At 39.3% G+C, this 17,885-nt stretch overlaps 1 protein-coding gene across 1 annotated transcript in view; it reads right to left on the bottom strand.

The window, feature by feature from the left end:
- Positions 1 to 420: 420 nt before the first annotated feature.
- Positions 421 to 17,885, bottom strand: part of GALK2 (galactokinase 2) — a 46,440-nt gene continuing 28,975 nt past the window's right edge. Inside the window, exons 8-10 of the mRNA XM_066328407.1 lie at positions 15,000 to 15,210; positions 7,648 to 7,849; positions 421 to 898 (exon numbers count right to left, since the gene is read on the bottom strand). Of these exons, the coding sequence (XP_066184504.1) occupies positions 691 to 898; positions 7,648 to 7,849; positions 15,000 to 15,210 (621 nt within the window). The 3' untranslated portion in view covers positions 421 to 690. The remainder of the gene's footprint in view (positions 899 to 7,647; positions 7,850 to 14,999; positions 15,211 to 17,885) is intronic.

Here is a 17,885-nt window from a genome sequence, read left to right on the forward strand (position 1 = left end):
ATTCACTTAGTTTGTCATATCATACAGCTCATGAAAAGCATTCATTTTTGTGGAAACCTGCACAAAGATACCTACAAAATATCACTAGGAGAAAAGCTGTCCTATATGATATAATGTATTCCTAATGCTTTATTTGGCCTGCAGGTGCTCCTCCAATATCATCATTAATTACAGCAGTAATTATCCTTCTTGTGGAGAGTAGAAAACTTTGAATATTTAGCAAGGTCCCTCCAATTTTTGGAATGCTTCAGTTTAATCTTCCTTTTTTTTTAAAGAACACTCCAAGCAAAAAAATGTCCAGGACTTGAAGAGAAAAAGCACTGAACAAACACTGCAAGGTCCCCTCCCTCCACTGAGGCAGCTCATTGCTCACCTGGTCTCTTTTATTACAGTAAAAGGGAAAAGAAGAGACAGACACTGTAACAAATCATCATCTTTATTTCAATTTCAGTTTTCGCTGTCAATATGTTTTAGTAAATCAATATTTATACTAAAAGATATATTTAATATGGAGGAAAAAAGGCTTTTATAATCAAAGAGTTTTCTTTTAATTGCTTCTTCAGAAATATGTTTTGATAATAGCAACTGCTCATTACAATACAAACCAGAAAAAGCATTCATGTACTGTGGCATGGGAAGTACTGCCAGTTCTACATGCTCTACATAGTTCCTTTAAAATTTTTAAGTTCTTTAGGCCTCAACAAAAACCAAAGCTCCTCTTCCAGGTTTAGTAGCAAACAGACTATTATTCTCCACTGCTAACCTTTGCCCATCCGTTTGGTAATAAGCTTTTTTTACATTTTTTAGGAAAGTGTTCAGCTTGTCAGTAGGCACCATTGACACAGTGCAGCCACCCCATCCAGCTCCAGTCAGACGTGACCCAATGGCCCCAAATTGCCTAAAAGAAAATAATAGGGGAAAAAAAATCATGTAAAATAAACCAAAAAGAGGTACTTTATCATATATAAAATTCTTATAGAAATTTCAGATTGTTTTGAGTATTCCCATGTCATCAGACTTTTTTGATGTTCACTTGTTTGTAACATTGCAGCAATTTGCAGTTGCCCTTTTGGACCAAAGAAAAGTGCTGACGCTTTAAACTGCAATATAGTAATTTCTATCAGTTCCAAAAGTCCCCCTGTTTTGTAATGCTTCAGCATCAGCTGTTTTTAGGATCACAGCACAGCTGAGATGAAGAAAGCAGGAGAAGAAAGGAATTGTGTTAGCAACATTCATAAGACATCAGAAGTGAAAACAGAAATACATGACAAAAATAACAAAAGAGGGTTCATAAACTAATTGCACAGGATGTAGGCATGCAAGCCATTTTCTAATGTGGCAAAGACAAATAGCTCTATTCTTCCAGGACAGATCTAAACCATGCTGAAGATTCACAGGCTTCTGCAGGACTGCTGAGCGTGCCAGTCAAGCAAAGGAGAGTTCAGAGACTCTCAAAAAGTCATAGAGTCACTGCACTCTGTAAAAATAAACTCACATAAACTTCTGTTCATGCTGAATGAACAGAGCTGGGTAGTTGCTCATGAACTTAAGACTGACAGCAGCAGAGGTAAAGTATGAATGTAGTCCCAAAAGAAAAAAATGCTCATAATGAGGAGTGTGAACAGAAAGAACAATGACAAATGAATGACGTGAAATATAAACCATTCCCAGCCTCAAGACACTGGCCTGCTAGAAATGTCCTAGTGCAAATCCCATGCTGTAATGCTGCAGGACTCAGATGCCATCTCATTAGAATTTAGAACTGCTATCAATAGTTTGCTTACCTGTGTTCCTGATCTTTACTTAGACTCAGAAAAAGTAGGAAAATACTATGTAATAAGTTACTTTGGGGCTTTTCTAACCTAGTGAGAACAGAACCAGTCAGATTTAGAAAACTCATCTGAAATCTTATTCATGTGGGAGATCTAATCTGACTTACAAATACTTTTGATGTGTTTCCAATAGCCATGCACAGAGAGATTGACCAGCCCTAGAACATGTTAGAGGGAGAGACAACATCATGTGAATAGCATTGGAAAATGACAGCTCATTTGGAGTGGGCTGTTGTAATTTTTCATGTGTGCATTTTATGTTAAATGAATCTGGTGTAGTGCTGAGTTAGTAAAGGTTAGGTCATATTTCAAGCAAGTACTTGCATATGTGTTTGATTCTAAACATACATCTCTTCTTGAACAGAAACACTTTCTTCAGTGTGTCTTTGTGGTGCCACCCTTCATATTGACTCGATTTTATGTTCATTCTGCATTTCCTGTTGGTGTTTTATTTTACTTATTGTTATTCCTGTAAGCCACTCATTCTCTGATGCAATTTTGGTAGGTTCTAGTCCATGGAGCAACCTCCTAAAACGAGCAGGATCCAATCCAGTCTCAGTTGCAATAAATAAGAAAATTCCCATTGACTTTATAAGACCCAATCCACTTTTCAGAGTCTGTTAAATCAACTGTCTGTACTCATTTGGTTTGTTACCTCAGACGGAACTTCATATTTCACATGGTGTCTGGCTTTTATTTTGGTAGGCAACTGAAATCCCTTCAGAATTGTTCTGAACCTTTTATTGATTTCATAATTCTCTGTGGTCATGCTCATGCCTCATTTTTACTGAGTCATTTTCGAATACTTAGTTGAAATAAAGCATAAAGTAGACAGAAAATATGCTTGTTGCTGAGCTGAAGTCACTGTGTTTCAAAATACTGTGGCATAACAGTGTCAAATGTGGTGATAGCAGCTACTTGGGGCTGCTGAGGAACCTGATGGGCAGTGCTACACCATCTAAAAACTGGGTACCTGATACTACATGGATCCAGGAGGGAGCACCTAATTCAGTGTCTGCAGAAGATGTGGTGCCTGGGAGGTATCTAGATCAAACACAAGGAAGTTGTCTTTGGAACAGGTCTGAAACTGCCTCAATAAAGTTTTAATCAGTTCAATGCTAAGCTGGACCCCTCTGGTAAAGTGGGATTCCTGGCCAGACACTCCTCTTGTGCACTGGCACCTAGAAAGGTTTTGGAAGAGGAGTGTGAGCAGTCCTGTGGATGGGGAGCTCAGCCATGCAGTGGGAGGTGGGGAAAGGGCCCATGTGCTGCTGGGCTGCAGCACCACGACACAGAATGGAGGGAGAAGGATAACGTGGCTGGAGTCCAGTGCTGGGGGCACTCAGCTTCCAGTCCCAGGTTCTGGCCTTTGCTTTTCCAAGTGTTTATGTATCTTGTTCCAGTCTTCACTGGACACAAAGAGAATTAGCTTATGGGGGTGTAAATGAGAGCAAAAATATGAGTACTGCAGCAAAGGAAAGAAGAATAAAAGAATTAAAAGAGAGTAAAAATTAAAATCCCATAGTTTGGTATATGGAAAGTAGGCAAGACATGGCAGTAGTCCATTTTAAAAATAACTTTTAAAAGAGTTTTTAAGTTTTTAGTGTTTTTAAGAGGTGAAACCCCCCCGCCCCCCCGAGCAATATTGTTAATTGGAAATACTTAAAATTATGAAGTAGCTTTTCTGAAATTATGGAGTTAATATGGTAAGATTTAAATATATAAATTGGGGAGATTGTGCTTATTCTGCTTTGTAGTTTAGCTTGCGTTTGAATAGCAGCTTTAAGCATTTCTGTCTTTGTTGAAATTTCAAATTATGCCATGATCGCAGACTCTGCAGCTTTAAGAAAATCATCAGTGGAAATGGTAAGAGTCTTGATAAAATGCAGAACTGTGTTGCCTACCATAATGCATCTGGATGTAATGTACAATCTGTATATTTTAAAAGTGGTCAGAGGGGATTCAGCTGTCTGTCATGTAAAAGGCATGGCTGGGAACACAAAAATTACCAGGATTTATAACACCAAAAGATGGAGAATAAGAAAACGAAAGTAAGTTATGTGCAACACTAAGGACTGAGAGATTTTTAAAAGCACCTAACTTACTTAGGAGCTCACATTCAATTTTTTGTCCCTTAATTGTTTAGTAAATCTGCTGTGTTACCTCCTTTGGAAGACTAACAGGTAAACCAGATAATAGCATGAGATGGGTTAGAGAGAGCACAAGTCTTCAATCTTTGCAGAATGAAAAAAAAACAACTGACCAACTCGTGGTTACAGTTTTCAGCACTACAAACCACAGCAAGTATGGATCCCTTTCTTTCTTGGCAGAGGTTATACAGTAAAACATAAAGATCTAGGCAAAACAGAAAACATCTGGATATGCAGATTATTCTTCACAGTTTAAACCTTGTAAGGAGGGAGCAGCAGTAGACTCAGGCAATTCTGTGGAATGTATTTTTGGAAAAGCTTTTGAAAGTTACAGGGCGGCTGTATATCATCGTAAGGAAAGAATGTAATTTATGTAGTTCCTGGCCATTTCTATAATCACATCAGCCAAGTCTTCCTAGAGTGACTAGTGATTTTATGTCCTTTAGGTTTTTCAATGTACAACTTAAGAAGAGGGGTTTTTTTCCAAAAATTAAACACTGGCTTAAGCTGCATTCATCCAGAATAGCTATACACTTTTAGAAATCTAATTACTCCATCAGAGAAAGATTTAATACTAAACTTCTAGAGAAGAAAGATGCATTTCTTAGGAAATATTCTTGGTGGGACAAGACTGCAAAGAATAATGAACAAACAATTTGCCTTTTTCTGTGCAAAGAATACAATAAAAAAAAAAGCCCCAGATGAACTAATTTTAATATATAAGTTTAAAGTTTTTCCATGTGAATGACACTCCACTGTGGTACTTAACTCTGCCCATCATATGCTGTTGGCCTCTTCTGCTGGTAAATCAGAAATCTGATGTAACATGGGCACACACATCACATTTTTTCCTTTACTATTTATATTTTGCTCGCTGGAACAGAAATTAATTTAGAAAAATCCCAACTGCTGCTTTCCTTTTGGTGCTGTGGCTGCACTCCTGCCTGCCAACCAGTGTCCCCCTGCCTGAGCTGGCTGGAGCTGTGTCACCATGGAAGCACAGAGCTCAGCCCAAATGGGGAACACAGTTTCCATTCCTGTGCTGAGCTTCCTGCTGCAAGAGGCTGTCACTGCCATCCTTGCTGCTTCACTGCAATGTGGAGTTACAGTGTGTAACTCCATGCTGCAGAGCCCATCTGGCCAGGCTGTACCTGCTTGTTTTCCTCTGCACAGGGCAGGACAGTTTCCTCCCTGCATTTCTGAGAAGAGGCCCTGTCAGAATGGATTCCTCAGGTCTGCCAAGTGCAGTCACTGGATGCCACAGACTGAAGCACCAGCTCTGGGTAGTAACTGTACCTAAAGCAGTGCAGATGTTAATTGAAGGCTCCTGCCCTGCCAGTGGTGCCTCAAGAAGTGGCTGTGCCAGTGCTCTGCATGAGATCAAGACTTTGTTGCTCAAGATCTTTGATAATTCAGTAGAGCTCAGCTTCTGTCTTCAGCTGACCCTGGAGATAGTTATCCCCTCTCACACATGGATCAGCAGTTCCCTTTGAGCAGCTGGGGTAACTCTGGTGGAACTGCCCTGCTGAGTGACTGTCACAGCTTATTGTATGATGTGATCATTATTATGATACAATAAACTGAATCAATAAACTGAACACAGCCTGGGAGTTACACCCTTGACTGGGTCCCATGAGATGAATCAAAACTTGTTCTGCTTAGTTGCTATCAGTCTGTCCAGTGGCTATCAGGCTGCTTTGTGTTTTAGCACAAAACAGCACATGTATCTCACATGCAAAATAATCTGTCAATGTCCAGAAGTCTTCTGTTCAGTTTTTGTAGCTTTCTGCCTCAGAGGCCATTCCATCTTGTCTGCAAAAGAAATCAGACTCACCTAAATAATCGTATTTTGTACTCTATTGCTTTACAAACCTGGTAAATGGGTACTGCAACTTAAAAAAATCCATGAGTGCAGAAGAAAAAAGCATATGGTAAATTGCATGCTTGTAAAATTAATGTTTTTCATTCTAAGCCAGATTAATTTCTCAGTTATTAAAAAAAAAAGAAAAAAAAGCTGGTAAAGGTGGTAAGATAATTAGTTTTTTAAACTTCAAATTGAAACCACTTATTTTCTTCAAGACTGAAAAGATGTAGGGAGAGAATGGGATATCTGCTTCTAAAAGACAGTGAAACAACATTTCTTGACCTCAGGCCTGCAAACACTTGTCACCCCACACTTCCCTTCTGGCAGGGCAGTAATGCTCTGGCTTAGGGCAGTCTCCCAAATTAAGCACACCCTTCTCCAAAGAGAACGAGGAACAATTTAGGGGCACAAGTTAGGAGGGCAGCATCACCTTTATGGGTCTGTGGTAAGCAGCTGGGGCAGAGGCAGAGGCAGGGATGGAGTAGAGGTGGGACAGCCCAGGTAGGCAACTGCTTATTTCCCCCAGCCACTGTTGAAATAATCACCAACCACTAAATTCCTTCTATAGGCGCTGAATTTAGATCCAAGTTAGCATCAGGTGTCTGTCCTGGGATTAAATATACCATAAAAAGAGAAATAAAGAAGGACTGAAATGTTTACATTGTTTGATGCTGACCCTGTGGGAGGGATGAAATGCTATGAAGGATGTGAATACTAAGTGCTTGTTTTTACTTTGTGGATTAACACACGATTGTACCAGATCTCATCAACCCCTGTAGCTGAGTCATGGAAACAACAGCCTGATACCACAACAACCTGTGTGTGGGACAAGGGACAAAATGACACTCAGGGAATGTGCTTTGGAATTGAGATAGTTTGGTCATGAGGGAACAGAGTTAGAAAGGGATCACAGCAGAAAGAAGAATGCTGGGGCAGAGATGGGGCCTTAATTATATGTGGAAAGCTCAGGCAATACAGAGAGAAGCAGAGTGTAACAGTTAGCATACTCAATTTTTAAACAGTAAAATGCTGTCCAACCTATCTGATATACTGGACAACTTATTTTTGAATTGGAAAAATGCAAACAGCATTTCACTACATTTCATCATAATTCCAAGACAATCTAAGATTGTAGGACAACTTGCTTATGCTCTGGAACTCCTGTGGCAGCAGTGCTGAACTGGTTAAGAAACATGAAAAAGGTAGATTTAGATTAGATATTGGAAAGAAGTTCTTTCCTATGAGAGTTGTGAGGTACTGGAATAGGTTGCCCAGAGAAACTGTGGATGCCCCATCCCTGGAAGTATTTGTGGCCAATTTGGACGGGTCTCTGAGCAACCTGGTCTTGTGCAAGGTGTCCCTGCCCATGGCAGGGAGTTGGAACACGATAATCTTTAAGGTCCCTTCCAACTCAAATCGTGTTATGATGCTATAAAGAAATAAAGAAAAATAACAGTTCAGACAGAACAAGTAAGATGATGTTTTAAGAAAACCACTTATGACTTCTTCTGCAACTTAAAAAAGAGTAGCCGACAGTCTAACGTAACACTTGTGACGATGAGTCAGTCCAAAAGCAAAATCTGTAATAAAGCCATAAACCGTAGCTTTCATCTGAAAGTATTACACAGATGTCAGCAGGGAAACAATTGACCATGTAATGTCCCTGCAGGAGATTAATTTTGTAAGAAGAGACAAGAATACTTTCATTTTAAGATTGCAATAGCCAAGGATGTCATATTTTCTCCTCAATTCGAGCTGTATTCTCCACAGACGATTACTCTTCCTTGTGGTCAGAACTTACAGGCAGATGTCGACCAGGCGATCCAGTTCAGGACAGCTGCACTCATACATCTCCCTGCAGCTGATATGGCTCTGCTTCATTAATTCTCCCAGCAGCTGGAGTGCGTTGGCAGGTGCTTCACTGCAAATCTTCTGAAATTCCAGCACTCTGGCAGCCTCACTGTACACGTGCTTTGCACGCTGGTACAGCTTAAAGGTGGAAACTACACAAAAGGAAAATGCATTATTGTTCACTACAAAAGCAACATATGAAAACGTAACAAAATTGTGGGGTTTTAGCAATTTATCCTTTATATGAGAACTCTCTAGGCTGAAAGTCTTCTGCAAAAGTTCACCTACATCTTCTTTAAAAGCCCTAGTAAAAAATAATGTTTAGAGGTTATCAAAATGCAATGTACACATCTTTTTTAGTTTTGACAGCTTCATGCACATGCTGTGGTTATTTGCTGAGCCCACTGAATGGGCTCAATCTCTCCTCTTACTTTGCAGAGGCAAGGCAGAAGCTCAAGGTTTGGCAGTGACAGCATTAGGGCATTAATCTAAAGCTTTCAGGTTTTCAAATAGCAGCAGAATAGAGGCAGGAGAACACCTGGAGGGTCCCCAGTGCCCTGCAGGCAGCTGTCAGCCAGCACCTGCTGGCTCAGGGCCTTGTCTGTGGCTGCTCCAGGCCAAATCTCCATCAATTATGGAACTGTGCAGATGGACCTTTGCTTGAAAAAAAAAAACCCAACAGCCACCAAACCACAAAAATCATCACCCACTTTTTTTCTTTTTTTTCTTTTCTCAACAATGCAGGCCTACTGTGACTGCAGATAGTACTAGATTAAAGGTACAGTGAAGAGAACAGGTGCTTTCACTTTGGTTTTCAGGGTTTATTTTTTGGTACAGGCCACTTGCCAAAGCATTAGTGCTGCCTGTGTGGATGTGAAGAGATGCCAAGCCCAGACAGGTACTGGCTAGTACTGACCTACTGAGATCAAAGACTAGTGCAAGGATTTTGGCTAAACTTTTTCTATTGTGCCATAAGAAAGCAATTCTGCTGGGAAGGGTCAGGGGGGTGTCCAAACCTGCATGGCTGTCAGGGCAGAGACCTCCATCAAGCCTGAATAATGAGGCATAAAAAGGAAGGAGATGGTTGTGGTTAAAGACACCACAAGCCACCCATATTTACAGGAAGGTTTGGTTTACAACTAATATCTGAGAATTGATCTGCTGTTCCCAAGCTTGTGCTGTAGTTCATTGTTTTCCTCTCCCAATATAGTTCTGTTTGCTTTAATACCATGGCTACTATTTAGTAAGTATTGTTCACCAGAAGCATGCATGACATAATTTAATTTCTGACTAAATTGGTTTGCATGAGCTGTTTGGGTGGCAAGTATTAAGGGACTTTAACCTCCACATGGGGCACCTACTGCACTGTTTCCTTATTATAGCACAGCAAAGATCTTGCTAGAGCACTTCAGAACATCCTCTATCTTCTTCTTTAGAGTGAAGTTTCTCTCTCAATTCAGCTCCTGGTCTCTCTTGCTTTCTAAAATGGCTGATAAAGCACTCAAATAGAGGTAAAAGGAGATGCAAGACCAGCCCTGTATTTAAAATAGAACTTGCTGTCTGACTCAGACCCACAGAGTTCCTACTTGGCTGTTCTTTGGAGACTGCCAAATTCTGGAACCACTTCTGTCACTTTCAGTAATCTACATTTGCAAATACATGTAGAAATCTTCCTTGAAAGATTGGAAAGAAAATTAGGTCCAATATGAAGTCTCTTGTGTTGCACACTCCAGACAGCAACCCTTACAGACTAAAACTTCATCAGCACCTCTATAATGCCTATTTATTTCTCCAGAGTATTTCACAACTGTAAATGCTGAAAATAGTGCTGAGACACAAGTAGTCTAAAATGAGACAGAAACATTTAACATAGCAATGTTCTGCTACTGCTGATACTGCTTCTGCTCCTATTTATTTTGTAATTCAATACAGCCTGCTACTGAGAAATCCTGTGCTGTTTGTCATGTGAACAGGCCTTCTGAAAGCATTTCAAACTAGGACAGAAATGAGAAAATTGAGTGCCCCACAGAAACATGGACTTGAGAGTATCACACAGGAAGAGCATATTTTGGTTTTTGATTTTGTTGCTGCTGGAGTTAGTTGCACTGTGTTTTCCAAAGTGGTGCCTCAGTATTTCTGAATGCTGAAGAAAGACAGCTTGGCCTATTTTTAAGGGTAGTTTCTCTTTAAATATTCTTTTCTTATGAGGCATTGTTTTAGAGCAAGGAGATTTCTAAATGTGCATTCGTTTAGGGAATATCTAAAGTTGCGTGAGAGATTGCCATAGCTCACACTCTCTTGTAAATCACCATTGAACAGTAGTAACCCAAAGAATGAACTGAAAACATGTCTGGTTTCAATTGTCGGGCCACAGACTTGCCAAAGGCTGTGATTGATTCGGAGACCACCCTTTGGTAGAGCAATGCTCTACTGGCCAGATTACCTTAAAATCTCTGGCGTTGTGTTGTGCTTGTCATGTCAGGAATTGGCAACCACAATGGGCACTGGGCTCTGGCTGCCAGCCAGGGACCTGAGCTGTGTCCTGGGCACTGCTGGCTCCCAGGAGAGCCCCTCGGTGGAGGGGGAATTTGCTACCTTGACACAGCTTCCTCTGGCTGGGATCACGTCCTTCCAGGCAGCAGAGAGTGGCTGTGGGTTATTTGCAGACTCCTCTGTGGACGTTTACCAAATTAGTACTGGTTAAAGGCTGGGATCCTGGCATTAGTCTGTTATAGGCAACAGTTTAGTTAAAAAAAAAATAGCGTTTGTGTTTTAAGAATTTTTGTTACAGCTTGCTTTTCTTCTCAGGCAGTTTTCTTTTCAGGCAAAATTGTCTTCAGGACAGCAAACAGCTCAGTACCCTCTAAGCCTTATTCTAAAATAGTGAAATGATTCACGTATTTTCAGCTTTCAACACCAAATGCCTCTGATAATACAGAAACCTTCTTCTATCTCTTCTGTTTGGATGAGCAGTCCAAATAAACCCCCTCTGCCTAACTGAAGATAGAGTACATATGATATTTCTAAAATCACATCTATATTGCAATCTGTTTGCTACATCACAGCTTGTATATTGGCACCATTGATTTCCTAAGCCATACTCTGTCACGGTTAAAAGAAACAAAACCAGAGAGCCCACATCTGATCAGTTTATATCTGAGCCAAGGCTGGAGTGCTCTGCAAGAGGAAAAGCTGAAACCCTCAAAGAAACCCTTGCAGGATTGCAGAGAACTGGGTTATATGGTCTCACCCTCTGTGGTGTTCAAAGGAGAGCATAAAAAGCAGGGTTTAGGGAACTAATGCCAGATTCTTAAAAGCATGTGGATCCTTAAATCTATTTTAATGCATGGAATTAGGTAATTAATTAGTCGAAAATGTAAGTATACCTTCCTAATCCACTCAACTGTAATAAAGGCCTAGTTTCTCCCACTTCAACTTATTTCCAGGTTCTCTGAGCTGTGCTGCTGGAGAGGATTTCTGTCAGATCACCCATGAACATGTAAATTCAGTTCGCTTAAAAAACACCAAATACCCTTGAAAGAATGGTGCCATTCTCCAGAGCACTAATAGATAGTATTGCAGCAAGAACCTTCCAAGTTGCTGTGACCCAGCAGATTAATGTTAACGAAAGCTTGTTCAAATCTGGGCTGTTAGTCCCAAATAATTGAGGGTTAACTAAATATAACATAAATGTTTACTGTAGATTTTTAACTGTATGGTCCTATTTTTAATCTTAGCTTTACAAAATTGTGCAAACCTGTACAGTCCATTTAAAGGACTTTTTTTTTCTCTGCATAAGTAAACCTTGTGGCTTCTCAGCAACTCATATTATTTGTTACAACTTCAGCTTCAGCAGATTCCTTTCTTTAGAGGCTTCCTGTACAATTCTATCTGACCTTTAGCTAAAGACCAACCTCTCCAGGCTATATATTTTTTTTTCTAGTTGCTTTGGCAGCTTCTAAAGATACATTTCACTGTAGATTAATGAGCTACACATGGCTGATGGGACTGTTAGAAATTTACAACCGGAAAAACTCACGGACACGCAGTTGTGTAGGGGACAGTTTCTAGCACCATTACTCACGTGGAATTGTACCCTTCTCTGTTAGGCATCCTGCTGATTGAACATGATGAGGGTGAAGGTTTCTGGCTCGTAATATATATAAGAAAATGCTCCCAGATGGCTTTAATTTGAGCCAGATTGTGAACCCCCTACTTCAAGTGGGGAACAGTTACTCTACTGGGACTGCTCAAGTAACTGTTTGCAATCTGGCTTTCTGAAAATAAACCAGGGGACAAGTCCTCGCTGGATTCAGTGACACATTTAGCAGACACCTGTTTTGAGGTTATGATAACTACTGGTTTAAAGTGATTTTTCCTCCAGAGGAATGATAGCTTTACAAGGCTTTTGCAACTAACCTGGACTATTCAGTGCCTAACCTGTGGCACACCCCAAAAGGCTCACCCCTCCAGGTATGGGATCTGCCTGAAGCAGCCACATCTCTGTTTCTGTGGTATGTCCCAAAATTTCTCCATGACATGGATCAGGGTGAGGCTGAACTAGGCACCTGGACCCTTAAACTGGGAAGTGGTCTGAGCTCTATCAGTTTGGAGGTGTAACTTCTGGTTATGCAGGGCATCTAGTGATGCATGGAGAGAGCTTTTGTACCCCGGAGTTGCCTGACAGAACACTTGAGACCCCCTCACCTACCCCTGTCAGTGCAGGGAGTGTGGAGACTCTTCCTGCACTCAGGTCACCATCAACACCCATGAACGGCTGTTCAAGCACCACTCATGCAATTTGCAGCACAGATTTAAAATTCTCTTTCCTGGGGACAAATAGGAGTTAAACAGCCAAATCCACAGAGCAAATGTATGCCTGCTCCTCCCATGGCAATTTCATTCTCAGGTTTAAATGTCAGAATTAGATTAAATTTTTTTTATGTGAAAAGGAAAAATGGGTTTTAAAAAATACCTCATTTAAGAAGAAAAACATTTCATGGTTAAAGGAATACGCTGTTTTACAGGAGAATATCCGTTTGTGGTGAAGCTTATAAGTACTTAATGTCCCACAATCACCACACACTATGTGTTCTGTGAAGCACTTGAGTCCAAGCCAAAATTATGGCACAGTGCACCTTAGAAAGTGATAAATATTATTTTTCTAGAGATGTTCAGAAGCCACAAGTGCAATCCATGTGTAAACATTTGCAAGGGAGCTTTAAACTCAGGATTTTGAGTTGACCAAAGAACAACTGCAGGAAGTTTAGAGAGGCTTTATACAGATCTGTACTTCTCCAAATATGGGGAACTGCAGAAATCCTTGAATACTTGCTGTAAAAGGGGTGCAAAGTTGCTGTGGGCTTCCAGACCTGGCCTGGGACTTGACCAAAGCCAGTCCATAGAATGTTCCTTTGAGAGTTTTTATCTGGTCATCCTTACATACTGATAAAACTTTATGTAAGTATACAGTACTGTCACTGGAGGAGTAGAGGAGGGGAAGCTGGACTTAAGGCTAAACTAGTGTCTACAGAGCACTTTTAGATCCTTAAACATGAGACACAATGCCAGAACAAAATGGTATTTGTAATGATCCCTGGGCATTAAAAGATCCCCTAAATCTTATGGTTTGTTCTTCATGTTGAACAAAGAAATTCAACGACACTGTGAAATTCTCTGCAGAGGTTCCTTATTTAACAGTATGTTTTCTCTCTCACATGAAGAAGCCAGGCATTGTCATTAAATATAGAGTGGGAAAGTAGAGGAGAAGTAAGAAAAATGTTTTCTTCAAACAGCCTCTGGTGTTCCAAAGCCAACATAACATATAATTTGTATAGTGTGTAACAAACCCAGCAAATTTAGAGTCTTTCTGTGTCTGTCTTGTTTCTTCTGCTTAAGTTTTACAGAAATGTTACTTAATTTCATATTGTACATGCAAAAAGGCTTTCAGCATAATCCTTTTTAATTGGTCTTATCAAACGAAATCACAGTCATGCAAGTTTAAGAGATTCTGTTCAGCAAACATCTGCAAATGGTATTCAGAGCTACAGTATAAAATTTCCTTTGAGTTTCTTCTATGGCTTTTATGTCTAAATTTTTCATCTAGACTTTGTTTTTTGAAAAAAGTCAAGATAACCTGTATAAACAACTCAATTTTGCAGAACGGTAGAATTTTGTTTTATAAACCAGGTATTAAGGAGTATAAACATCTGTAAGTTAATAGTCTTGCACTGCCTCATGAAGGGGAGAGTGCAGGGACAGTGTAAGATTTACAACCTTGCAGTTTCCCAGGAAAATGCTGCAGAGTGCATGTACATGGTTCATATATTCCTCATGTACAGACAGTACAAAGTTATCAAAACTCTTTCTATGGAGATAAAGAGCTGGCCTAAAATATCTTATTCCATCCTGGTATCTTCTGGCAGTGTAATGAAACAATAACATAGTCTCATAGTGTCTGATGCCAGTAAGGTTCAGAACAGGTTACAGATTCAGGACCTGGTCCTTAGTCAATATAGAAAATTTACAATCATTCCAGATTATTTAATTGTCAGCATAGATAGAAAATGTTAAAGATCCATATAAATCCAGTGTACACATTCCTGAAAGCAGTCTTGGGAAGGACTAACAAGGATGTAATTTGGCTCCAAAAGAATACAGGTATTAATGCTACAAAATGGAAACAAGGAAAAAGGATTCTATGAAGTTCTTACAGAAAGATTCTGATCTCAGTTGGAAACCTGTTATGAAAACAAACAAATTATTTCATAAATTCTCTATTACTTGATATTATTAGCAACACTACTGTATGCATCCAAGATACATTTCATGTGTGACAATGCTCATGACTGCATGGTATAATCCTAAATATGGGAAATACTTAGATAGTAAATTGTTCAACTCCACCAACGTCTTCCTAAAAGAAATGGTAAAAGTGACAGGAACTTTCTCAGGAAAGACCAAGATGACTTGCTACCCAGTGCATGTTTTAGGAAGTGATCATGTATTTGTCAGTTAAGAACAGAAGCCCAAGCCCATCTGTGCTGGTCTTAAACACCAGTTAAGTAATCTGCTATTTTAATCATTTAGAAACAGTTCAATCAAAATCAAAGTCTGCTGTATTTTAAGTTAAAAGTTAGAATGAAAATATCAGTTGATGATGGTATCAATTCTTTCACTTCCCAGCCAAGATTCCAGCCAAGTATTCTGACAAGACTTCCACTTGCATTACTTATTAAAGCATAAAATTTTTATATAATACAAACACTGTACAGTAAACCCCACCATTTCATATATGCTCACCATCTTGCATGTTTTGACTGAGGATCTGAGAGCGGAGCTCCTCCAGGCTAATTCCCAGGCATTTACAAATTTCCTCTGCGCTGTAAGGCTCAGGATGTAATACCTCCTCGACAATGGTCAGCATTTCCTCTAGGCTAACTCCTAGCTTGATTTGCACATCATGGAGTCTCAACATTTTTCTCCACTCCAAGCCTTTTGACTTTGAGAGAAGCTAAATTTAAAAACAATAAAAAAAAGAAAACAGAAAATATTGTGCTTTCTTGTTTTAAACTATTAGTTTTCCTGTTTAAAACTATTAGATGTCCATAAGTATCTTTAAGACCCATTTTCTCTTTTCACTTCTTAACTGAGAACCATCAGAACCTACTTTCTATCAGTACAGAGCAGTCAATACTTATATTTATTCTTAAAGGTCTGTGAATGACAGATATTCTTCCCTCAAATCAGATACTGTCTGTAAAAGCCCTACTGGCATTATTTGTGTGATCAGTGATTTATCCTCTTCCATGGACTTTGTTACTTCAAGCACTCACTAACCTTTTACAATCCCATCTGGACAACTGTTTATACAAGTGCTATGATGTTGTAACACTGAAAGTCCTTAAAAAGTCTATTTCCATACTATTAATATTTGCTCTAACATTTCAGTTTGACATTTCCAATACACTCCTGGAATTTTCTGATGAACGTTTGAGGTTGTTATTACAACCTTTTCTCATAATAGCCTTAAAAATACAAAAGTCGTAAGATTTGTGGGGAGAATAACCATAACCTTTCTCAATCTCTGGTTTTAAGTAAAATTTAAGTACCTTCTTTAACATCCAATTTAAAGGAACTTTTGGGCCTTTACAGGAAGAGTACAATGTTGGTCTGAATCTGTTCCATTCCTACATGGTTGCTGTGATATTCATTAGTTATAGATGGATCTGCTGTCCCCACTCCTGGTAATGATAACATGCTTTTTGTATCTTTGTGATGTTTTGGCAGTTGACTGTTGTTACTTCAACACACCAGAATCCTGAAAGGCAGAATGTCCAATAGGCTTTTCTCTGGAAGGCTGAAATATGTGTTGATGCTCCCATGTGTCTAATGAAAGTGGTAAAGCAGCTTTCCTCATAAGGTGAAACAGTTTGATGTTATGAATTACAGAACAGTCAGTGGTCAGTGACATACCACCTGTAATTTCAACAGATTACAAAGTAAAACAAAGATTAGCAGGTACACACCAATGTCCTTTCACTGTGTTCATAGGCACATGGTGTATCTCCAGTGCTGCACTATTTAAATTCAGTTTAAAACTTCTAGATCAAGCTGTATGTCTGGAATAAGTTTAAACCTGTACAGAAAGACCAGGGAATGAAATTCTTTTTCTATACAAATCAGCATTCAAACATTTTATCCACAAGGACAAGATTTCATCCAGTGTGTTTTATTCTTTTCAGTAAGATCAGGTTCGGACTGAGATTGATTTGAAATAATTTGTCTTGATTCAACTAAGCCATTTAATTTTCTGAGTTAAAAAGTCATGGGATTTGCATACATGTCTGGAAAGTAGTTGCTTTGTTTTGTGTAAAGTTACAGCATGAAATCTAAGCAAATCTGCTGCCCAGCTATCTGGTGTAGATTCTCACTTTCCCCCAACAGTGCTTTTTTTGCAGAGGCTCTTCCAGTTTTGCTTTAGTGCAGTACCTAAAAATTAACTACTTTTGGTGCCATCTAGTGACTTGCTGAGATTTATGTGAGGCTCAGCTGAGCAAAACAAACAAAATCCTAATAATGTAACACTGTTGCCATTTAAAATACAATTTTTATATGTTCAGTGGTAGAGAAAGAAGCAGAACTGTTTAGTGTCTAATGCAGAAATCAGCATGAGAGAATTTTTTCTGTAGAAGACTGGTGAAGTCACTTTTGGCCTCCTTTTCAAAGGCTCTGAGTACCTAGAACTCCACAGCCTTTATGTGATTTGTATTTTAGCTTACTTACTGGTAAGTTAGAATAAAATTACTGCTTCATTTTACTTAAATATGTTTAATGTTGGTGCATATAAAGCTTCTTCGATGTGCTAAATTAATGGAAACTATTTTCCTCATGCTTTAATCCCAATACTCAGCATCTCCTGGACTTTATTATGAGAAGATAAACAGAATTTACAAACAATAATATTCTATAAGGCAACAAAATTTTTTCTACTTCCTTTTTCAATAAATAATCCCCTGCAGAAATATGCCACATGCATTGTCACATCTGTTCCCATTTCTGTACTTCAAGAGACATGCTGTATTTCAGGCAAGCCAACGACACTGGGGTTTTACAGGTCAAATGTTCCAAATGGAAACTGACCCCATTGGGCCAGTGGGCATGGCTTTGCTGGAAAGGTCTATCCTGCTTATAGCAAAGTTTTGACTATAACAGCAGTGGGAAAAATATTATGGGCAAACAGAAATGGTTTTTGAAAACAGTCTAGTGCAGCAGCTCGAATTGTAATGGACATGGAACAGAAATGGGAAAAAAAAATCCATCTCTTTAACGTACAAAAACTAATCCCAATACTTCTCTCACAGCTGGATATTTTCTTGATGATCTCTGACTAGATGGATTAAAGATCTGGACATCAAGCAGCTGGCTCTTAACTGCCAGGATATAGAATCTCTGGGATTTATTGTTCTTTATTGTTCAACATAGGCACACTGGAGAACTGTAAGTGACTGAGAGGAAAGCATACTTGGTAAACGATGGGACAAATATAAATACAAGAAAGTCTGAATAGAAATAAGTCCAGGAATAGTTTTATAGCAACATCACTCCCTTACATATAACATCTCTGTAATGCCATTTGAGCATCTATGCCCAGGAGCTGGTGGTGGCTGTGCAGCTGCAGACACTGCT

Source organism: Sylvia atricapilla, chromosome 13 (assembly GCF_009819655.1).
Source record: "Sylvia atricapilla isolate bSylAtr1 chromosome 13, bSylAtr1.pri, whole genome shotgun sequence".
NCBI classification, from domain to species: domain Eukaryota; kingdom Metazoa; phylum Chordata; class Aves; order Passeriformes; family Sylviidae; genus Sylvia; species Sylvia atricapilla.